This window comes from Paroedura picta, chromosome 4 (assembly GCF_049243985.1).
Source record: "Paroedura picta isolate Pp20150507F chromosome 4, Ppicta_v3.0, whole genome shotgun sequence".
Lineage (NCBI taxonomy): Eukaryota > Metazoa > Chordata > Lepidosauria > Squamata > Gekkonidae > Paroedura > Paroedura picta.
In genome coordinates this window covers 38,603,268-38,627,734 of record NC_135372.1, presented here as the reverse complement: position 1 = coordinate 38,627,734, position 24,467 = coordinate 38,603,268, and the positions used below count along the sequence as shown (strand labels likewise).

At 46.6% G+C, this 24,467-nt stretch overlaps 1 protein-coding gene across 3 annotated transcripts in view; it reads right to left on the bottom strand.

Moving 5' to 3' along the window:
- The window catches only part of ASTN1 (astrotactin 1), a 252,463-nt gene that overhangs the window by 25,677 nt on the left and 202,319 nt on the right, over positions 1–24,467 (bottom strand). For all 3 annotated transcript variants that reach the window (XM_077332504.1, XM_077332503.1, XM_077332502.1), the window contains exons 14-16: positions 23,162–23,289; positions 17,766–17,870; positions 15,544–15,732 (exon numbers count right to left, since the gene is read on the bottom strand). In XM_077332504.1, the coding sequence (XP_077188619.1) occupies positions 15,544–15,732; positions 17,766–17,870; positions 23,162–23,289 (422 nt within the window). The remainder of the gene's footprint in view (positions 1–15,543; positions 15,733–17,765; positions 17,871–23,161; positions 23,290–24,467) is intronic.

Below are 24,467 nucleotides of genomic sequence, written 5' to 3'. Positions count from 1 at the left end.
GTTTCAGATTCTTAGAGCAAATATCCATTCAAGTATGCCTTCCCCGTGGACTCTTGGCTAAGGAGGCTTGCTTTTATTCCACACGGTCTCAGAAGACCCCAAACATGCTGCAAATCCACAAAATGTCAGATTTACAGGGACCACGGTTTAGAAAATGTGGCTTCGTCTTGGCATTGGAAATATGCTCCATTTGAATGGGGGAAGGAGTCTGATGAATGGGGAATAATGTGGAGTGACAACAATTCTGCAAGAATGGTTCAGGGGTCAGCCTTTGTGAAGATGGACCTGATTCAGCTGCAGTCACATGGATACGTGGTCTTATCCCAAAGGCCCGTGCCCTCTCCAGGCCAATCTTTGGCTATTTCAAAATGCAGTGGCTCTCTCGGGTCTCAGGCTAAGGTTTTTCACATCCTCTGGTGATGCAATAAAAAAAAAATCCAATAGGATTTAAGACCAACAAGGATGCTCTTTGTTGAAAAGGGCTGTCAGGTCACAGCTAACTTAGGGCATCCCCATAATTTTCAAAGCAAGAGACCTACAGAGGTGGCTTGCCATTGTCTGCCTCTACACAGGATCCTTGGACGTCTCCCATGCAAGCGCTAACCAGGGTGGACCTTGCTTAGCTTCCAAGATCTGATGAAGTTAGGCTAGCCTGGGCAACCAGGCCAGGTCTTCACATCATCTACTTTAATTGGAGGTTCTGGGGCTTGACCCTGGGACCTTCTGCACACAAAGCTCTACCATTAAGCCCCACCCTAACTAAGCACCACAGAGACTGCCAATGTGTAGCTTACTATGGTACTCAGGGATGACCAGCTTTAGCTGTGTAAAAGAGAACTGTATTCAGATGAATGTAAGATTCGGTTTCTTTTGACATCCCAGAACCCTGATATAACTGAGCCACTTGCAAAGTTTTTATGTCTTGCCACGAGAGATCGTGAATGTATTTTGTCTTACTTTAAAGCATGATATCTGCCTTTGTTTTCTCTGTATAGCAGCGGATCCTTTTGCACATTTCCTCCTTATATTGTACTTTTATATGCTATTAAGGGCTTGTTCAAGGAACATAAATAAATCAAGAAAGGAAATGGAAATAATGCTGCTTATAATCATGTGACCACTAGATGGTGGTATGAAATCACAGATTGTGACAGGTGAGAGAGTCTAAGATCTCTCTCTGACAGGTCCGATGGGACCACTTTGCTTTTGTTCACAGTGGCCATATAACAATGTGCCTATGTATATACCAAAGCCCCAAGTGCTGCAGACGTAGCTCCTGAACAGTGAAAGAAGGGTGTTCAAATTGGGTCAAATCTCCAGTTACAACAATGCTTCCTATTACTCCTTCAATGTTTGATAGTCGAGTCTACGTTTCTTGACAGTCCTGGAAGGGTTTCCTGAATGGGTGGGAATTAATTAATTTTTAATGTATTTTTAAAATTTGTTACACATTTATCAGGTGATAGGACAATATATGGTCATGTCAACCCACCCCTCCCCAATGATGGGCCTGGAGGGGGTGGGAAAGGAAGGGGCCCCTGGTGGGCGTGGACACAGCTATGCTTCCCAATCATATTCTGCACCATCACACTACTTCTGGGGGTTCTCAAAGCCTGAAGAAGGTTTCAGGGGTTTCTCAATGGTAGAAAATTTGAGAAGGGCTCGTCTAGTCAAATAGTCCCACACACAGCATTGCTACTTTGAAAGAAATCAAGTCCCAGTCCTGTTTTGAATAGCAATATGACAGACTGAAAGCAAGGGCACAATCAGGGGAAAGGGAACAAAGGACAACATTAATACGGATTGGCCATGATGAACTCCATAATGCCCGAGTCAAGCCCCTAACGGGCCCACTTCTATGTTGCTGCTTTGGCCTCAAACATATTATTATTATTGTTATTATTGTTATTATTGTTATTATTGTTATTATTGTTATTATTGCTGCTGCTGCTGCTGTTGTTGTTGTTGTTGTTGTTGTTGTTGTTATTATTATTATTATTATTATTATTATTATTATTATATCTATATCCCGCCTCCCCCCGGAGGCTCGAGGCGGGTCACATAAAAACCAATCCCCTAAAACAATAAAAGCACAATAAAACAGAATACAATTAATTACAAAAGTTAAGACAAGAATGGCGGCAACATTCAATATAACTAACCCAATTCCACACCCACTAAGAAGGGAAAGGGAGGGGGCAGATGACAGACGCAACCGTCACATTTGTGAGGGGGGCTAGATCTTCTTGCTGCCCGGCCTCAACGGAAAGCCTGGCGGAAGAGCTCCGTCTTGCAGGCCCCGCGGAATGATGACAACTGGAGATGTGACCCAAGTATGATGACATACTGAGTCACTTTGCATCTGCTCAGTAACCGATGGTAGTACAGGGCCATAGCCAAGTCATGCTTTGGTAAACAAGTTGCCAACTTTTCAACGGGTCCCTCCTCTAGCTGTCCCTTTACTACGCATTTGATTGACAGCCATGACCAGGTTATTTAGCTCCAGGCTATGAAAAGCTTTAGCGGCCTGTTTCTGTTTGCAGGTTTCCCCTGGCTACTGGTGGGGGATGGGAGGGATAGGGTTGCTAGATCCAGGTTGGGAAACTCCTGGAGATTTGGGGATGGAACTTAGGGAGGGCAGGAACCTCAGAGGGATACAATGCCAAAGAGTCCACCCTCCAGAGCATCCATTTTCTCCAGGGAAACTGTTCTCTGTAGTCTGGAGAGAAGCCATAATTCCAGGGGATCTCCGGGTCCCACCTGGAGGTTGGCATCCCTAGTCTGGGCATTTTCCCCCCTCCTTGCCCTGAAGCAAGCTGAGCCAGGGGTCCAGCTGGGTCGGTAAAATGAGTACCTTCTCGGCAGTGCCATGTCCTGAATTGGTGTGAAGTGGCCATTTGGGCCCAGTCAGCACAGCAGGGGCTGGTGGGCTTAGCTTGTGCCTGGCCTTCAGTGGCTGCCAGTGAAGTACCGCACAGGGAAATGCCCCTGTAAGAAAAAGGGCCAGTCTGCCCCAGTCAATGGGAGAAACCAGTTGAGAGAAAAGAGCCCAGAAGCTCTCTGGACAAAGCTGTTTGGCATAGGCCTGGGTCCAAACATGCCTGATAGGGATCTTGAGGAGGTCATTGCTCAGTGGTAGAGTAAGTGCTTTGTATGAAGTAGATTCTGGCTTCGATCCCTGAGATCTTCAGTTAAAGAGATCTGATACGATACAACATGAAAGACGTCCGCATGAGATCCGCTTCCTGCCCCAGTGGTCTGTGCTGACCCTGGTAGACCAAAGGCCCAATTTGGTAAAAGGCTTTGACAAGCCAACAAAAACAGTGGGCTCCCACTGGTGCCAAATAAACGGCTGCAATCAAACCGCAGGTGGTCACTTGACATCATTCGACCTGCCTCCCAGCTCGGCTGCCGCGTCCTGCAGAGAGAACCCTGATTGCCAGTCCTGTCCCCCTACTTAGCTACTGCCCGTCTCTCCTTACACTTCCGGTTTTGCAGAGCTGTGCATTATGAAAAATCCCACCTGTGAGATCCAGGAGGTGGCATGCAAACGCAGCAAATGTCCACTAAAAATGAACATGCTGAAATAATCTTATTAATCAGAGCAGTATATTTGAAACACAGAAATTGAGACTCCCTCCCCCTGTCCCCGGGTGCCTATTTCGGTCGGGGCAGAACCTTTGCAGGATCTTCTAAGATCCTTCCTCTGAGCCACTCTGTTGACCCCCCCTCCCCCTCATTAATACAAATTGCCTGGCTAAGAGTTCAATGCTGTCTCCAACGGCCAGATACGAATGCTTGGAGATACCTTTGCTGGGCTTCTGAAACAATATTTAAACTTCGCCTGCGATAGCTGGAGGTCATGTTTTTTTAAACACTTAGATTCTTGCTATCCTGAGCATATGTTCTCTTATGTTCACTTGTTATCTTTTAATTGGTTTCTATTCTAAATTTAATGCCAACTGTTCCTGCTGGCAGCGACGGCGGCTGCTGCAGAAGCTGGGATGCTGCCTTGTCAACTTTGGGCTGATGTTTGGGGAGCAGGCCGCCCTCTTCCCATTTTCCTCTCTGCTGCCTGACCCCTTGCTGGGCCACTTTGGAAGCTCCCCCCACTGCCTGCCCACCCCCCATCGGAAGCTAGAGTGTTCCTCCCTTTTTATAGCTTACTATTTATTATTTATTTAGATTTTTATACTGCCCTTCCGTACGGCTCTGGGCGATTTACATAGAACATCACGGGGTAACTACATAGAACATTGTAACAAATATAACAAGTATAACATCACAGGTCAACCAGAACAATATTTGAACAGGGACATTGAGACTGCCTTGGATAGGTCGGATTCTTCGGTCATGGGAGGGGGGTGCCTGGGGTGGGGGGCAGCGGGTGTTTTGGGGTCAGTTGGGCTCAAGCAAGTGCCTGGTGGAGGAGTGTCCTATTGCAGGCCCTAGAAGTAAAAATCCTGGAAGAATGTGATAGAAGAGTTGGTTCTTATATGCCGCTTTTCTCTACCCGAAGGAGTCTCAAAGCGGCTTACGGTCGCCTTCCCTTTCCTCTCCCCACAACAGACACCTTGTGAGGTGGGTGAAGCTGAGAGAGCCCTGAGATTACTACTCGGTCAAGAACAGCTTTATCAGTGCTGTGGTGAGCCCAAGGCTGCATGTGGGGGAGCATAGAATCAAATCCGGTTTGCCAAATTAGAAGTCAGCACTCCAAAACTCATCTATGGGGAAAATGGGGCAGTACCCTAACAGTCCAAGAAGCAAACTCAATAGCACATATTCTGCTTGCTACGTGGTGTATTTTTCAGAGGGGTGAGATCGTATTATCTGTCCTTCTGACCTGGAACTGAAGAGACAGAAGACTAGCCAGAGCCTCAAGCTAAGAAGAGTCATCCCAGGTTAGTATGTGGATGGCAGGCCACCAAGGAAGACCAGGATGGCAAAACCCACGACTAAATGGCTCCTGCCTTGAAAACACTGTGGGGGACACTATAAATCAGTTGCACCTTGACGGCAAATAAAGAAGGGTTCATTGGATAGAATGATTCCCTTGGAGAAGGAAACCAAAGGTCAATACATGAAGCTCGTATGGTGGCCTTGAGACAGATGTCACTCCTTTCCTTGTGCCAGTATTGTGAGAATATAACGGCATGACCTTACTTATACTGCCTGGAGTTCCTCAGGGAAGCAAAGGGGTTACACATGCACTGAATGAAGAAGAAGTACTCTGCTTTTTACTACCTGAAAAGAATTACAACGTGGCTTACAATCACCTACCCTGCCTCTCCCTACAACAGACATCCTACGAGGTAGGTGAGGATGAGGGAGCTCTAAGAGAACTGTGACTGGCTCGAGGTCACCCAGCTGGCTGCATGTGGAGGAGGAGTGTGGAATCCAACCTGGGTGTAAACTGCACGGAGCTTTTATTCCAACCCCAGATCGATTCAGTCCCTGCCCTCTACACAGAATGCGATTTCCGTTTGGATTTGGGGCGATTTAAAATTTCCTTCTGAAGCGAGAAGGATTGATCCGGTGTGACCTTTATTGTGCGATATCTCAGACTGCTTTTAATGCTCAATATCCATTTGGGAAACCTCTGTGGTAGAGAACCTCTGATAGGCTACGCCTAGTCATGCCCCTAATTTCTCTCAACTTCTGTCGGTCCGGGGTTTTTCCTTCCTCCTCTGCCTTTTTTGATCCTCTCCCCCACCCCTCCAAGAAAAGAAAGAGGCTCCCTGCCTGGCTCCTCTCCCCCCCCCCTTCAAGAAAAGAAAGAAAGAGGCTTGGCTTCCTCCCCCCTTCTGAACTACCCTAAGCACGTGCAGAAGACTTTCCTGTTTCAATGGGGAGGGGGGAGGGGAGAGGAAGATCCGAGTTCAAAGCGATCTGAATTCAACAGGATTGACAATGGAATAAAGACAGTTAGTGCAGACTCTGCCCTGGTTCTCCAGATTAGAGGCCACTGCTCTTAACCACTACACCAAGCTGTCCCTCGGATATGAAGAAAGCATGGAACCAGGGTTGGAAGAACCTCCACTGAAACAATGCCTTTTTCCAAATATGTAAGGTCCACCTTGATGGCCATTCACAAATGGCAACTTCACTCAGCACTTTTGACAAATAATCCCTGAACTTAGTTCTTTTGCCGCTCATAGCAACAGGGGGGTCTGTGAACCTGCCTGACTTAAACCCAGTGTGTACCAGATTCCTTTTTCTTCTGCATCAAATCTCCTCATACCAGAGGAAAGTAAATCTGCAGAATCCAAGCTTAGTTAATGAAGAAAAGAGCACATTTCCAGCAACTAAACCCTCCACTGTGTAAAATAACCCTACAGCTTGTTAACTCAGATTCCAAACACAAGCATACGCCAAATAGAACAGTCCTCACCATTTAGAGCTTGCCCCCTAGTCTAATAAGATGTAAGAATGCTAGGGACGAATCTTGGAGAGCTATGCTATCCTGGAAAGATGTAAGAATACCAGGTACGAATCTTCGAGGGCTATGCTAGCCTGGAAAGATGTGAAAATACCAGTGAGGAATCTTCGAGGGCTATGCTAGCCTGGAAAGATGTAAGAATACCAGGGACAAATCTTTGAGTGCCATGTTTAGTTTTGCAGCTTTCAATTTGCTCTCTGCCTTACAGGGTTGAAGGGGGTTTGGCTCAGCAGAGCCAGGGATTTGGTAAACTCAAGAAGGCAGAGCAAAGGTAACCTAGTTCCCTTGTTAGCCTTGAGTACCACCCTCCCCTTCGCCATCCATGTAGAGTTACACAAGAAAGGTAGTGCTTGGTGCCTGATCCATCATCGACATGCTTGAGTTTGTTCTCTGGCTTTGAACTGGGAGTCTGGCAGATTACCTTCTACTTTCCAGAGGAAAATTCATCCATGTCGCAGAGTTAGTAGTTTCCTCAATGCCCACACAGCGGGACCCCCTTTCCTGTGCAAGGGAGAAACGGCCATTGTATCTAAGATGAAAAAGTGAAGCTCTCCTTGTCAGTTCTGAGCCTCTAAGCTGCCAACCACTTTCAACTGAGAAGGGAAAAAATTCTGATTTCAGACATAGAACTCCGCTTGCAAATTTACAGAGCTATACCACTGGGAAAGGGGGGGGGGGACTGGCCGCTTTGATTGCTTTTGTGCATTTGTTTAGGCTGTGGCTGATGGAGGCTCCAGGCAGCTTCTCACCGCAGGTGTTGTGAACACCTGGCCTTCTCTTGCTCTCCTAAGGTGTGCAACAGCTGCTCTGCCCTCAGTAATCGCTGAATCTGTAGCTTCCCCTCGACAACATGGTTACAGAAAGGCCTATGACAGGCCATCCCAGAGTCTACACGCCTGCCACTTTCTAGTCCACGCTTTTTCTGCTGTGCTAACCTGCCGTCTTACTCTCTTTAAATTGCAAGCAATACAGGGTTGCCCTTTCCTTTTTCTATAAGCCATGTTTTCTTATGAGTTTCTACAAGGGGGACTGATGTGGTATCTGATTTTTTTCCCTGGTTTGCACTCCATGCTGTGCACCGTGCAAGCAATTAAAAGGGAAGCCTCTTGTGGCACAGAGTGGTAAGGCAGCAGACATGCAGTCTGAAAGCTCTGCCCATGAGGCTGGGAGTTCAATCCCAGAAGCCGGCTCAAGGTTGACTCAGCCTTCCATCTTTCCGAGGTCGGTAAAATGAGTACCCAGCTTGCTGGGGGGTAAACGGTAAAGACTGGGGAAGGGAATGGCAAACCACCCTGCATTGAGGGCGTCACCCCAAGGGTCAGGCATGACTCGGTGCTTGCACAGGGGATACCTTTACCTTTTAAGATTGAGATGGCCTTCTCTTTGGGAAACAAGAAGCTGCCCTGGAGAACTCTTTGATGATGCCAAAGGGGAAGGATGAGAGAAGAAGGTCACATGGCCTGGTTTTGACCTAGCTCGAGTTTGAACACTTACTAGCGCTGACAAGGATCAAAGCATTGTCCGAATGGCACTTATAGAGTAGTGGTTAGAGTAGGGGGTCCACCACCTTTTTGAGCCTGCAGACACCTCTGGAATTTTGAGAAGGTGTGAAGAGTGTCACCTTAAGATGGAGGCTGCAGGAGGCGGAGTCAAACAAAAATGGCTGCTGTAAAAGGCAAAGCCAAACACTGTGCCTAACTCCTCGCTTTGCAAAAGAATAATAGAAGGGGAGTAAAAACAAATGAAGGAAAGCCTGAGGGGAGGGGAGAGAGGGAGGGAGGCAGGAAGGAAGGAAGGGAGAAATAAATTGAGGGAATAGAAGAAATTAAGAAAAGCCCACAGAGAATGAAGGGGGAAAGGCTTTAAAAGGAAAGGCTGAAGAGGGAAGGCTTACTTGTCCTCCTGTTCTACACTTAAAGCAGGTGCTGTGCGACTGACTCATGGCCCTTCACTTAAGCTGCCCAAGTTCAATCATGATTAGTACTGTTTATTTATGATGTATTTATTTGTAATTCGATTTCTACGACGGCCACTCTCAGCATAGCTGTCCTGGGGCAGTTTATAACCATTCCGTAAAACAAAGCCATTCAATAAAGAAGTAAAACCATTTCAAGGTTTCAAAAGTTTAAGTCCTGAAAAAATGAATCCGCTCACTGTAGCTGCCAAGCGTAATAATGAATCAGCCTGTTCACGTCAGTGCAGGATGGGAGAAGGGTGCAGAGGAGGGCCCTTGTGAGTGATCTTCGGTAGATCCATTGGTCCCAACCAAATATCTGGTGAGAGAGCTCTGTCTTGCAGGCTCTTTGGAACTACCCGGTCGGGGCCAGGATGGAGAAGGCCCTGGTTGAAGCCAAACATACACCTCTTGGGCCAGGGATCACCAGCCTGTTCATATCGGCGGCGCGAAGCCTTCTTCAGGAGGTATAACCAGTTAGGTGATCCCTCTACCCAGAAGTAGTCTGGGATTGGAAAGATCCTAGGGCAGGAGTAGTCAACCTGTGGTCCTCCAGATGTTCATGGACCCCCAGCATGGGGCTCATGGGAATTGTAGTCCATGGACATCTGGAGGACCACAGGTTGACTACCCCTGCCCTAGGGTACTTAATAACCCTGATCGCACCAGTTCTTCTCTAGGTTTGCATCTAAGTTTGCATCTAGGTTTGCACGCTCGAACAATGTCTGCGAAACCGAATCTTCTTAAGGGCAGCCGGGAGACGAAACCTTTGTGTCTGAGTTAATAAGTCCATTTCCCTCACAGCTTCTGCCATCCATATGTTTTACCGAGAACAGGCAGGTGCAGGTGTCTCGTCTAAGGAACACCCTGAAAGAAAACAGGGTTGTAAAAGGAGGAGGGGGGCTGCAAGAAGAGACAGGGCATTTCTTAGCCTCCCCATTGAGATGGAAATGGACCACTTTGGGATGGCTTTGAATCGCTACTTAGCAGGCTCGGGGGGGGGGGGGGGGGGAGAAAGCTGCAGCGACGGAGAATCGTTTGTCTCTGGCAATTTTTCAATCGATATTAAGCTCTTGACGGGCACCAAAGGGGGTGGGGAGAAAGGAGAATGAAGCAGAGAACGTGGCAGGTGACAGGCCTAAAGAGAAGCCAAAAATGGGGAACGCGGCGAGAAGAAAAGAGAATATGTGAGGTCTGAAGAAAGGGTTTCTGAATGGTGTTGACTAAGACATGAAGAAGACAAAAGGCTGGGGTTTAGAAAGTGATAGGAAGTTATTCTTTAAAAAAAAAAAAAAAAGGACAAAGACAGTCCCTGAATGAATTTAAGCACCCTGTCTAAATTAATTCAGAAAGGGTCACAGGCTAACCTACGTCTTACCCTTATGGCCACCTGTGATGATTGCCTAAAGCAGGGGTTTTCAACCTGTGGGTCGGGACCCCATTTGGGGTCACCTGGCCTCTTCTGTGGGGTCCCCAGGTTGGTTGCCACCGCTGCGGTAGCGGGTGGCAGCAAATGACGGCGGGCGGTGAGTGGTGGCGGGCGGCGGCAGCGGGCAGTTGCCGCGGCCGGTGGAACCACGGCAGTGGCCACCTCCACGAAGCTCCAACTGTCATGCGCCTGTGTGCGTGCATGAATGTGCTTGCATGCGCACAGTGCGCATGTGCACAATGACCCTGCTGCCGCTACCGCCGCAGTTGGGGTCACCAACTGAGAGCATTTGAGAACCACTGGCCTAAAGGGCTCTTATTGCTGCAGAGCACACCAATAGTCCAGTGGAACACTGACAGAGGAAGGAAGAAGAGCCAGAAGGTCTGCAATGTCCTGCCCTTTCCCCAAGCCTTTAAGCACCCTGTCCAAACAGAGGTATAGTAGTGAAAGGCAGATTTGTTCCCAGGAGCTCTTCAAAAGATGAGTGATCGTGATGTTGAAAAAGCCACCCTGATCAAGAGGGAGTCATGAGCAGCTTAGTCCAAAGGGTGATGTCCAATGGATGGGCTGGTTGGGGAAAGGCATCGAGTGGCACTGTTTTATTTTTTTCTAAGCCATAATCCTAAAAACGCTTTCCTGAGAAGAAGCCTCATTGAACAAAGTAACTTACTTCTGTGTAGACCTGTGTGGGATTGGTACTTAACAGAGCAACCGTACAAACACCTTCCTGGAAGAAAACCTTTTTGACTCAAGAGGGGTTCTGAATAGACCTGATTAAGATTGCTCTGAAGCAATTTGTGGGGTAATTCACCACTCGTTGAAAGCCTGCGTAGGATTCCAGTCTGGAGAACTGGGTTTGATCCCCCACTCCTCCACATGCAGCCAGCTGGGTGACCTTGGGCCAGTCATTCTCTTAGAGCTGTTCTTGCAGTTCAGTTCTCATAGAGCTCTCTCAGTCCCAGGACGGGAAAGGTGAGGAAGGGAAGGGAAAGGTGTTTGTAAGCCACCCTGAGCCTGTCCTAGGGAGGGGCAGCTGATAAATATTATCAGTAATAATAATACATTTCTTTATTCTAATAAAAGCTCTCCTCCTACAAATGGAGGCTTTTCAAAGCACTAACCAGAATGTCTGTGAAGTATCCATTGGCCCCAAACTGGCTAACTTTGTACCACTGGATTAGGCTTGTGTTGGATAGGTCCCCCCACTACATTTATTTTCCTAATGCCCAGAAGTGGCAATCAAATAAACCTTCAGCTGTGCTGAGCCCAGCAGCAGTCTACTTCCTGTGTCTAGGACAGATGATGCTTCTGTTAATAAAATTAGAATGGCATTTTGCCACGGCATCATGTTGTTGAATCACGTTCAATTTGTAAGCAGCTAGAACCCCTTAAATCCTTTTGGGCCATGCTGCTGTCTAACTAGTTCCTCCCCCAACCTCACCACTCTCCCTGCCCACACGTAACTCTTTACATTGATGTGTGCGTCCTTGTTCCAGGATGTCCCCGTGACATCCAGACTCATTGCAATAAGAGGCGGGCAGGAGGATAACTCGTCAAATCCACCTCCGCGTGATACGAGATCACCCTCTTTTTCCTCTGCGGCTAAGCCAGCCATCAATCGGATTTACAAAGTCTTCAGGATAATGGGATTTGTGTCTGTATCAAAAAAGGTACCAGGAAAGAGAGTAAGCCAAAATATTTCCTGAGGCTGAATAAGATTTCAGCCAGTAGAATAGAAGACGTTAGCTATCCTCGGCTATTCTGAGAGGTCAGGCACAATCCGCTGAAAATGAACAAGAGTTGATCTTGCTCGGTTTCCCTTCATTTTAAGGGGACCAACGTGGGGGAACAGCCATGCATATTGCACACCTGAGGTCCACGCCTATAAATCTCCTGCTCTTTCTCTCAGGAAGCTTTCATGCGAATAATCATCGGAGGAGTCTTTTGTGCAAATATCACATGGCTATATCCCTCCCTGGGGATTTGTGGCTGCTTCTGACTAGGAGACCAATTGGATTTTCACTCTGACATCTTTCCTGTTAATCATAGCCTACATTATAAAGGTGAGATATTCTTATCCTTCCTCGTGATAATTTGTCCTACATAATCCTCTCATACTGTCGGACATCCCAAGGTTTCTCTCCTTCCAAGCACTCAGCTTTCGTACAGGAATAAGCACCGTGCATATAAACATTTCTAGCTCTCAAGTTGGCAAGCCAGTGGAGCAAATAGAAAAGGAGAAGGCTTAAAAAAAAAAAAACAGAACAGAACAGGCACCCTGTGGGGTAGGTGAGGCTGAGAGTGGCTCAAACTGGGACTGGCTCAAGGTCACCCAGCTGGCTGCACGTGGTGGAAGAGGAATGGGGGAACAATCCCAGTTCTCCAGATTAGAGGCCACCACTCTTAACAGCTACGCCAAGCTGGCTCTCCACAACCCGGAAGAGCTTGCCTTGCTCTCCTCACTGCCGCAGAGTAGAGACAATGACATGTTCTCACTTGTGTTGGGTCACAGTCACTTCCAGTTACCCCCCACTTCCACTCGAATCACTTGTTTTTGTTATTATTACTAGGGGCCAAGCCCATTTCATTCTGGAACATAACGGGAACTAGATTGGGGGGTGGGGGTGGGGAAGAACTCTGTGGATGCCCTTTACCTCCCCCCAGGACCTGGAAAGGCTGCAGGTCCCAGGAAGGGAACTCATTGGCAGGGGCAGCTCTCATGCAGCAGGGATCTGCAGCCTCTGAGCCTCGGAGGGAAGTGGAAGGAGGAGGGGGTGGTGTCAGGATTGTTAGCAAACCCTGTCATAAATTAGTCTGAGTTTCTCCACTTGGTGCCTGGGAGCTCCAGTGCCTGGGAGCCTGGGAGCTTTGCCGCTTGGTGCCTGGGAGCTCCAGGCCCCTATATCATGCATGCTTGTTAAAAGTGAAACTATGTTGATGTAGCCATTATCTCTGAATGTTCCTTTCCTTGAGGCCTCTCGGCTGGGCCAGCTTCTGCTAACCATAACACCTTATCTAAGCCTGAAGACAGCCAAGGACATGTGAAAGTAACACTGTTTTTAATTGTATCTGTCTCCTCTTCCTTCCTCCCCTCCCTTGGGAACTTTCAAGTTTTGGGCGGGAGAATTGTATTGATAAGGGGAAGCAAATCTGTCCTCAGGCAGATTTGACTTCTCTAGTCTAGGTGTATGAAGTATTTCTCAATAAAACTTTCTATTTCAAAGAAGTTGGTTGTGAGTCCTTTCAACGTCTGACAGGTGGTTGGGGGAGAGGATGGAAGGTGATTGTCCGGCTGCTGGACAGACAGGCCAGACGGTTGAAGGAGGAGGCACTCAGGGGCAGGAAAGCTGCCGTGATTGGCACTTAAACCATGAGACATGCTCCTCCTCCAAGCCCTTACCAGAAATATATAAAGTAGAACCGATTATTATTTGGGATTTTTATTTCCTGCCACCCCCAGAACTGGCTCATAGTGGGCTACAGACAGTCCAAAAATTAAAACCCTCAATAAAGCCCCTGTTAAAATATCAGACAAGACATAAAAATTACAGCATATAAAACAAAAAGAAGAAATGGCAGTATAATCTACTAATCTCCCCCATAACAGCATTGAACTAAGAGGGGAAGTTGTGAGAGTGGAGAGCCATAACCCTTGCCATAGATGCCTCTGGCTTACCACTGCTTAGCACCAACGTTCAATCCTTTCATTGTCCAAAGCTCCTTAGTAAGCCAGACTCCACGGGAGCAAAGAGGGTATTGAGGGGTGATTATATCCACTTGCTTTCTGGGGGGAGGGGTTTTCATTACCCTTCAAATCCTGCCTTTGACAGCAAAGGCTCTCAATTTCAAAGTCATGTCTCCATGTCTCTAGCACAGGGGTAGTCAAACTGCGGCCCTCCAGATGTCCATGGACTACAATTCCCAGGAGCCCCCTGCCAGCAGTCGCTGGCAGGGGGCTCCTGGGAATTGTAGTCCATGGACATCTGGAGGGCCGCAGTTTGACTACCCCTGTTTCTGAAGTGTCGAATTCCTGCTTGACACGCATTATTGCATGTTAGATTAGAGGCCATCGCTCTTAATCACTACACCAAGCTGGCTCGTGGCACCCTTAAAAACGAACAAGAGGTGAGTATTTGGCGCAAAGTTCTACCATGCTGGTCCCGTCAGTGTTGGTCGCTGCAGGAATGACGTGGGGAACCGTGCAGCTGGCCACAGCTGGGGAGGGGGGGGAGGAACACGTTGCTCCAGGCTAGAGCTGATGGTGTTTGAAAACACAAGGGTCAGGCAGGCAACGACTAACCTCTTCGGTTCATCTCTTGCCTTGAAAACCCTTCTGGGACCCCATAAGTTGGCTGCAACTCGAGGCAAAGAACCCAAATCTATTTAGGCTGGCACTCCTCGTCTCTTCTCAGGTCTCTCAGTGTTTCTTGAATCGATGTACAACACAAGCAGAACCATTCTGAGAATCTTTATTAGAGCCCAGTGGCACCTTTAAGGCCAACAAAGTTTCATTCAAGGCATGAGCTTTCTGGTGCAAGCATACTTCCTCCGATACAATAAAGCAGGGGCAGTCAGCCTGTGGTCCTCCAGATGTTCACTGACTACAATTCCCATGAGGTCCCATGGGAATTGTAGTCCATGAACATCTGGAGGACCACAGGTTGACTACCCCTGCAATAAAGGACATGTGTGTGCACACAAAAGCTCATATACCTTGAATAAAAGTTTGTTGTCCTTAAAGGTGCCACTGGACTCTAAATTCGTTCTGCTGCTTCAGACCAACATGGGGACCCACTTGGAACATTCTGAGAATCAAGAGGACAGCTGTATTGGCAGAACAAATGTTGAGTCCAAGGGCATCTTTAAGACCGACAATAGCTCATTCTCCACACGTTGGATAATCCACTTTCAGTGCACTGCAGAAGTAGGTTTTCCTGTTTCGCACTGGAAAATCCAGCAGCGAAAGCACACTGAAAGCACATTGTCCAATGTGTGTGGAATGGGTTTTCTTCAAGGTATAAGTTTTCAAGGTATAATGAAAATTAGTTGTTCTTAAAGATGCCACTGGGCTACTTGAAAACCACTGGGCTACTTGAACTGCATTCTGAGAATCATCATTTTTGCTAGACCCAAAGCATGTGGCACAAATTTACAGGCTAGAATCTATATGCTTAAAAAGATGGTTTCCCCACCAGAAAATATGCCGCTTTAACTGCTCCTAACTGTGTAGCCTAGGAGGCAGACTACAGCACACCAGGGAGCGCTACACAAGTCCCAAAGGACCGCAGATGTGGAGGGAGGAACGCTGTGTTTGAGACATCAACTGAAGGCTGCTAAATTGATCAGAAGCCAGGGTACAACATCAAAGGATTCCAGGTACTTCTGTATCTTGCATGGCTTTCTCCCTTTCCTCCCCCACGGCCCAGAATTTCCAGCCCTTCAATGCTATGGCTTCATTTTAAGTTCTTTCTGGGGGTGGGGACTGCAAAAGCACAAACGCTGCAAGAATCAGATCTCATTATGCAAGCTAAGCAACTTAATTTTTTTTTTGCAAATAATGTTACATACATAATTTATTCCGAGTGCGGAATTTTCTTGGCAACAGAAAACTGTCGGCCATGTCTTATTGTAGCTCCAAACCACTGAGTTAATTCTTCCTCCAGAAATGGCCTTTCTCTCCCTTGCCCCCTCTCAGAAAAGGAGTGCAGTTGTGAAACCTACCTTTGCTGATATCTTCGTATTCCAGCCAGAGCTGCCTTTGGACCTGCTTGTTGGGGTACCAGATGGAGCAGGACTCCTCAAAGCCATAGACTGCTTCCTGGATGTAGTGGTTCCCAAAATGGTCCAGCAAGGCCACAAAATCTCCTCGTGATGTGGCCCCATCCAGAGAATGGAGAGCATTGCCAAAAGCTGCAGAGGATTGTAGAAAAGAGAACAGCTCCACTTTTAAAAACATAGGAACTGTCTTTTCTGGGTCTGAACTGAGCCTACATAGCCCAGCGTTCTGTTTCCAAAAGGGATGATTTATTGTTTCTGGAAGTTCACAAGTGGAGTATAAAGGCAATGTTTCCTCACCAGTATTAATTAATGGATAAAAGCAGGCACAAAGACAGCTGCCCTTACTAAGCCTCTGAACAAGCATTTAATCTAATGTCATTAAAAAAAATTAAATAACCCATACCCGAAAGAAATAATTGCATAATTCATGATCAGTACAATTGCCCTTGACAAATATTTTGATACCAACTTCATAGAATCATAGAGTTGGAAGGGACCTACAGGGTCATCTAGTCCAACCACCTTAAGAATGCAGGAAATTCATAACTAGCTGCCCGCCCACAGTGATCCCAATTTCATGCCCAAGTGATCCCCCTCCCCTCCCAAATCTCCAGAATCCAGCCTGGCCTGGAGGAAATTTACCTACCATCCTTGGCAATCAGCAATTCCCTGAGCATGCAAGGAAGGGCCACAAGAGACAAACACTGGCAAATCCCTTCCTGCCAACCCACTCACAATCTGCCTAATTTATTAAAATAAGCATTTCTGTCAGATGACTGTCTAGCCTCTGCTTAAAAGCCTCCCAAGAAGGAGAACCCACCGCCTCTCAAGGAAGCCTGTTCCACTGAGGAACTGCTCTAACAGTCAGGAACATCTTCCGGATGTTAACCCAAAAACATTTCAGCCCCATCTTATTTTCACCAGTTCTTGGGATCAATACTACATTCACCTGAAAAGATGACCTGAAATTAAGTCAATGCCTTAAAAACTGTTGTGCGCACATACAAAAATTAGTGAAGCAGGTGGGTAGCCAGTTGGCCTGAAGGAGAAGAACAATGTTTGGGTTCAGAGTTTAAGACCAACAAAGCTTTATTCAAGGTATAAACTTTCAGGTACACACATAAAGTATGTCAAGAAGTATGTTTGCACACAGAAGCATCCCTTGAATAAATCTTGGATGATCTTGTGTTATTTAGACCTTCAGACCAACATGGCTACCCACCTGCATCTATCTTCATGGAAGGCACCACGTGAAGCCATAGAGAATGAATCTCCAGCTTATCTGAAGAAGTGTGCTGGCACATGAAAGATTATAACTTGAATAAAACCTTGTTGGTCTTCAAGGTGCCGTTGGACTCAAACTTTGTTCTACGCAAAATTGTTATTAGACATAACTGTAACTCGCATGTAAATGTAAGACGACATACTCTTTTTTTTTGATGGAATACCTGTGAATAAAACCTACCCTTGCATTTGAGTAAATATGGTATTGTTGTTGTATTGTATTTATTGTACAGTGACAAAGGCCTTTGCCAAACGAGAATGAATCAATAAAAGCGTAAGAGTAAAACGGAGCATTTCTCAGCATAATATATAAAATCAGAGAAATGAAACAAAATAGGCCACAGTAAAGTCAATACTGTAATGTGCATTAAAATAAAGGCCCTGGAGACCTTCATTCACTGGGGCAGGACAGATACCACCGGCCAAAGGAATCAGCACACCTCTGGTTTTGCCAGAATTCGGGTTTGCAATACAGTCTCTGGCTTCTAAACTCATTCTTTGGGTCTCCAGGAGTTCAGTCTGAAGGTCGGATAACCCAAAGTGCAGGGGGCAAACTGTTTTTAACAGGACCCCTTCCCCCCCCACTAAGCTGATTTCCCCATCTTTCCCCCAACAAATACATCAATATTCTTTTCATTTCTCTCCCCCACCCACGTGATGCAGCAGCAGGCATCAATATCTATCTGGTTAAAAGCAACATGGGAAAAGGGCAAGGACCCTCCACTTGAGACCAGTTAAGAGGGCTCCCACGCTCCACCCCATCCTCTGATAGGCTCCTCCCAGGAGTTTCCAGGCCTCGCCTCTTGATTCCTAGGGTCTGAACCTCAAAGCAATTTGGCCATCTTAAAATCATCTTAAAAGTGTGGGCCAGCATCACTTACACTGGGAGATAGTCAGCTGGTTGAGCCTGACGTGGTACATGACGGAGCGCACCTTCCAGTGTTGCAGGAGAGGGTACCCAGACACCTCGCTGAAGTTCACCATCCCTGTAGCAGAAAGGTTGGGGGAGGGGGGAATTCATTCAGTAAAAATGTATCTTTTCACAGAGACAGTTTTTATGCACAGGGCACTTTTGGTTTCATCACTGTGGAAGGCAAAGAAGATCAGCACTGAGACACGACATATTCCGAGCACAGAGGTGTTGAGCATCTGGCTTGAGATCTGTTCCTCTAGGTCTGACAGCTAGGAGGGGGGAACAATATCACAAGCTGCTTTGCACTCCCAATGGGGATAGAAGTAGGGTATAAATGAATGAATTAATAAACTGTAAAGCTATTTTGGGGGCATGTTTATTCAGGTTGCTGGACAGGGGTTGCAGTTTAATCTAAACTCCTACGTAGAGAGAGAACTTGACCCATGCTGAACGGGGGGATGGGTTGATATTTTACTGTCCACTATCTTGTCTTGTGATGTTATTATTCTATTATGTTTTCAGGGGTATTTTAGGGGATTTTATTGCATTTTATTGATCTTGTAAATTGCCGCAAGACATTTGAAAGCAGCAGTATATAAATATAAATAAATAAATGATATCCCAATGATCAGTGTACAAAGCAAGGGGCATTTCAGTCTAGTGCACTGAAAGAGCAGCCTATTTTTACATAAAGGAGCATGCTGTTCTTCAGAGGACGGGTTGAGCGACTGGCAGCCTGCATCCCACCCTTGAGCCTGCCAGAAATATAAGCTGGGCCTCATTTAGGAACATTTTAAAGCCAATCCAATTCATATTCTTATCAGCACAGAAATGAAATGCTCCCTGTGAAAAGGTTTAAGTTCTGGACACACGTGCTAATGTTATGCATAAAGAGTGATCCACAATCCAAGGACTATTCCAAGACGGTCCTTCACATACCATATGCGTTCTTCGATTTTGTGGACTTTTCTCTGATGCCAACAGATACCTGCTTACCTGCAGTGGGCATGCTGAAGCAGGAATTATGCTTAGACTGTTTGCCAGGAAATGTCTTAGTCTAACCCGGAGATGTCTTAAATGACACCAAGCAATTGACGCTTCTGCCAATCAAGCACAACTTCTGGTCTTCTCTAGACAGTGTTAATTACTTTAGTCTGACAACAATGGCAGGAATTCACCCTCAAATTGAAATGGGATTCACACCCTCTGCCTTTCCCAGATTTGTTAATTGCTTTATTTTCACACTGTCCAATAGAACCTGTGAATTAGAGGTGATCCAAAATTTACATTCAGTCCACTTAGCGGTGGGCCCAGCATCATCTGTACGTCAGGAAAATCCTTCATTAGGGATGTTGTCAGGTGTTGCAATAATGCATTCCAACTGCATATAATGGGAGTACCCGCTTGCCATTTGAGAGGAGCATGAACCGGTGAACAAACCAAAGTTCATGTCACATTTTGGCGAGTTTGTGATTTGTGAAGTGAAGTTCGTAGCACGTCAGTTGGTACAAACGTTTCACAAACGTTCATGCTGTTTGTGGCAGTTCACAAATGGATGCATTTCCAGACTGACTGTCTCTGTTCAATCTAAATGTTTATTAAACTTCAATGCAATGGGGGGAAGGGTCTTGGAGGGTATATAGAGGAACATCTGGGGAAGGTCCCCTGCAGCTTTTGATGTCTCTAGCTTGCACAGGATCTTTTCAATACATTCCTGAACCTCCTGAACCTGTGCTTGTCATTTCAGCAGAAAGCAGTTTCCTGGGGGCACCTTCTTTGGAGGGCTGTAACTTGGACCCCATAAATCCAATCCTCACCAAACTTGGAGGACAGGTAGAGGAGGGTCAGCTGAAGATACCCAGCAGTTTTGGTATCTCTAGAACTCTAGGGTGGCGTTCTACCATGTCGCAAACCAAACTGGTTTGTTGGGCAACTAAAGTTTTGTGATGGGTCTTGGTTCATCAACCAGACATGCCACGACCCAGGAATAGAACTGCATTTTCCTGGTCCACGCCCACCTCTACTTGTCATCATTCCTCCCAGTATGAATGGCCATCATGCTGTGTGAAGAAGAGCAATGCACCTATTTACCATCCCTTGCTATACATGAATGAAAACCCTGGACACTCCATGGATCAGTTTATATGTATAGAGGCAGCACATACATGGAAAATATGCATATTACCTCTGTTTACGCAATAGGACGATTCTGTGTACCGAGAAATTGGTGTTATTATTATGCACAATTGGTGGGCTGCCAATATGTGTTCTATTGTAATGTAATGTCTGAAAGCATGGAAGCAAGAACCGAAAAAGGTTAACAAAAAGGGAAATGTCTGTAGGCTTATTGGGAGTCCACCAAAGAGTTTCTAAAAACGTAGAGCCCTAACACGTCCTCCAGCCTGCCCAGACATTGATTTTATGCAAATGTATCCTGCTTTCGACGCGTTCAAAACAGCTTATGAAAAGAACTAAAAAAAATCACATAAAACCGATGAAATCAAGTTTAAAAAAAAACTACACCCATGCTTTTCTTAAAGTTCATACCAAATTCCAGAATTGTTTGCTGCCAGAAGCAAGCCCAAGCCAAAACTCCACTGAATTTGATTTGGAACTCCACTGAGAAAAGCACGATAGAACAATTTACACCGTTTACAAAAGGGAACTAGGAAGGGCAACCTGGGCACATGCTTGGGGGAATATGATCACCGTTACTCAAAATCTCATCCTCCTCGGTTCTCTCTCCTGACGCTCCCTGCAATACCTCTAAGAACCCCACTTTGGCTTTGCAAATGCCATTTCCCAGCCAAGGAAAGCCATTGTGTGTGCGCTACCTAACAGCTGCTTACCCTCATCCGATTGCCTGGCCTATGCCAAACTCGGATTGCTTTCAAGCGTCCACCCTGGCCGACATATTTAATTGAAGAAGGTGCCTAATTAAATGTTGCCTCCGATAGCAAGAAATGCGGAGATGGAGATGGGAGGAGACAAGGGGATGAGGGGAGGCAGTGAGGAAGGTGGGGGTGGGAGATGAGAAGAAGGGAAAGACTAATTATACCAAAGGAAGGTCTGTGGGTCAGCAACTCTTTGGTAATTAAAGTACAACTTGAAAGGAGTTTGCTTATGCTTGTTTCTTTTTCCTCAGCCCGGGCCCCACTTCTGAAGATAACAAGACACCCCCTCCCTTGATTTTTTGCTGCAAGGCCAGTCCCCAAGGCATGGCCCTGCTGTGTTAATTTCTCCACTAATTACATTTTTAATGAGCTGTCCGCTGTGCACAGCAGGCAGAGCATTTTGAGATGTGTTCCTGTGGGGAAGCCTCAGCCTCAGCCAACGCCAAGGGGTGTGGATACAGGCGTTAAAGAGCCTGGGGGGCACTGCAGATTTATGAATGCCGGCTGCAGGGGAGGAGGGCCGAGGGTGAGCAGAAATGCTGAGTATCTCCAGAGAGCTTTCAGGGGCAGCTCTGTACTTAATCCACAGATCTCCTCCACCAGTCACTCACAGAATCACAGAGTTGGAAAGGACCTCCAGGGTCCTCGGATCCAACCCCCTGTACAATGCAGGAAATCTCAACTACCTGCCCACTCACAGTGACCCCAATTTCATCCCCAAGTGATTCCCACCCCCCAAATCTCTAGAATTCAGCCTGGCCTGGAAGAAATTCACCTATCATTCCACAGTGGCGATCAGCAATTCCCTGGGTATGCAAGGAAGGGCCACAAGAGATGGGATTGCAGAGGTGGTACTGGCACATCCCTTCCTGCCCACCCACTCACAATCTACCTAAGTCCATAAAATCAGCATTTTTGTCAAATGACTATCTAGCCTCTGTTTAAAAACTTCCAAAGAAGGACCTCCCTAGGAAGCCTGTTCCACTGAGGAACCACTTCCTCTCGATGTTTAGCTAAAAAAAACATTTGAATCAATTTCAACCCATTGGTTTGGTCCGACCCACTGGAGAAACAGAAAACAACTCTGCTCCATCTTATCTTATATATGATAGAGCTTCAAGTATTTGCAGATAGCTGTCATATCACCTCTTAGTTGTCTCATGGCTCACTAGCATTTCAGAATCTGAACTGTGCAATCCTAAGGCTGCAGGATAGAGAAAGACAAACGATCTGGGGTCACCAGGTAGGGTTGCCTGGAGAGAGGGGAAAAAACCCAGCAAATCCCAGAAGTGACATCACACCCAGCTGGCAACATTCTAGGAACCTCACACCTCTCTATGATCTTTATAGTTTTTTCAACCTGACATTGCACTGATCAGTAGTAGATGCGGTGCTAGTAGATTGCCCCCATTGCCCAGGAATACACGCCCCTAACTTTGGGCTCCCTGCAAACTTATTCAAGATTGACTGTGCACGTGGTACCAAATGAAGTGGAAATGCAGCAGCAGAGACCACGAGACTGGTGTTTTGTCACTTCGGGCAATCACAGAGTCCTTAAATTTCTGAACGAGACAGTAATGGTATGACAACTTCTATACAGACATAAAATCTCATGTTTTTTTAAAATTTCCTTACAATTAAACAGTGAGCGCAATTCTCTTAATCTTGCCTTGATTAAAATGCGCTAGGATTACCAAAGGGGTGTTCTGTGTGAATGTGTTTCACAAATTAAAGTGCTTCAGGGACAGCAATATTACACCAGCCACCAGTGGATCGTGTCGGCGGCCAGCAGTAGCTTTCTGTGCAATTACAAGACGTGCTCCTTTAGGAGCGTGATCATTCATTCATCAAGGTACGAGGCTGATGCAGCTCCTCGCCCCCCACCCCGCCAACTTGTTTGGGAGGACCCAGGAGACGACGGTCCCTTTGAATTGCATTTACTTCAATGCGCTCAGCTCTCAGCACCTTTAAAGTGTATCTCTCCTCTTCAAAAATGATTATGGGGGGAAAACAAACTCTTGGCTCAGCATTTCTGAGTAATGCCTGATCGGCTCGTTTTGGTGAATAAAATCAAGCTTTTATTGCTCTTTTTGAACAAAAAAAAATCACAGTCTGCTGGGAGGAGCTAGCAAAGTTCAAGGCAGAATGGCGACTTTAATTATTTAAATGTTATTTCATTCTCGCCCCCATCTGCATCGCCCCATCTGCATCGCCCTAACGTTGAATCCAAATCGCTTTCCTTGAGAGAAAGGCATCCAAGGGATAAATGGCAATCGAATCACCTTTCTCAGAAGACACTTCCCATCACGGTTTATTACATTTCCCAGCCATTTCCCAAAGCGTCCTCTCCTCAGAACTGCTGCAGTAGTCAAACTTCACCTGGTTTATCAAAGTTATATTTGCATTCCTGTATGGTGTCGCTAGGATACTGGACCACAAGTTGGAAGGCATTCTGGCTGGGACGACCTACCGGTTAAGAAATCCGGATCGGGAGTGGGCTCCGAAAGTTCCTCTTGACACTGGTTCTCAAGGGGGACGGTGGCCAGCACTAGCCCATCCGGCAGCTGCTGCTCCAAACCACGGGCAAAGTTATTCTGCCTGAACAAACCCAGTCAGTGAGGGACAGGGAGAGAGAAAGGTCAGCATATGTCAAAGAGGAAAGGGAAGGGTTCAAAATACAGAGCAAGGATAAAGCGATCTGCCTCAAAGCAACTTTCTAGCCGTGCCGTTATTTATTTAGTTTTTACTGATCGATTTATATACCGCCCCTCTCGGACCTGCCGTCTCTGGGCAATGAACAACAGTTAATTATGGCATAATAACAAGGACTCCCTGGAGAAGAGCCTAATGCTGGGAGCGATCCAGGGCAAAAGAAGAAGGGGACGGCAGAGAATGAGGTGGCTGGATGGAGTCACTGAAGCAGTCGGTGCAAACTTAAATGGACTCCGGGGAATGGTAGAGGACAGGAAGGCCTGGAGGATCATTGTCCATGGGGTCGCGATGGGTTGGACACGACGTCGCACATAACAACAACAACAACAACAACAATAAAATCAATTAACCATAAAACCAAACAGAAGAAGAAGAGCTTCTAAAACCAAACAGTGGATTTTGTCGCTGAGACTGACAATAGTGTTCACCCTTATGACGTTAATTAGGCAGGGGAGGAAGGAGAAGGACGGAAGGAGGGAGGGAGGCCAGGTATTAGATGGTCTCACTTCTTGGCTATCCTAGCAGCCTACCATCCCAGACAAGCCTTGGAATGGCAGACCACCAAGGAAAAATGGGGTGGCTACGCAGAGGGAGGCAATGGCAGGCCACCTCGACTCATCTTTTGCCTTGAAAACCCCATGGACCTGTGGTCACCATGAGTCGGCCGCAACTTGACAGGGCACAATTATAATTCTGACGGCAAGCCCCGTTCCGTACCTCTTTCCTGGCCCTCTAACTCTAACAGATGTAGAGAATGAAGAGGTGGTTGAGAGGATTCAGCCTCTGAGAAATGAGAAAGGGGTAGGCCGGGAATCCCCAGCATGGTTCCCATATGTTTCCTAGCACCATTTTGGAAAGAACTTACACCAGGACACTTGGATTAGAACCGCATCGTAATCAGGCACAGAAGGAGAAGAAAACGCATGCCTCACATGGGTCCGTGTTACATCTGGAGGGGGTTAAAGGTGTTATTCACAGTCCCTTTAAAAGCCTTCTCCAAGCTATGACTCTGGGACTACAGTTCCGTAACGTCTTCCTCTCCTACCAATTTTATTCTGAAAAAG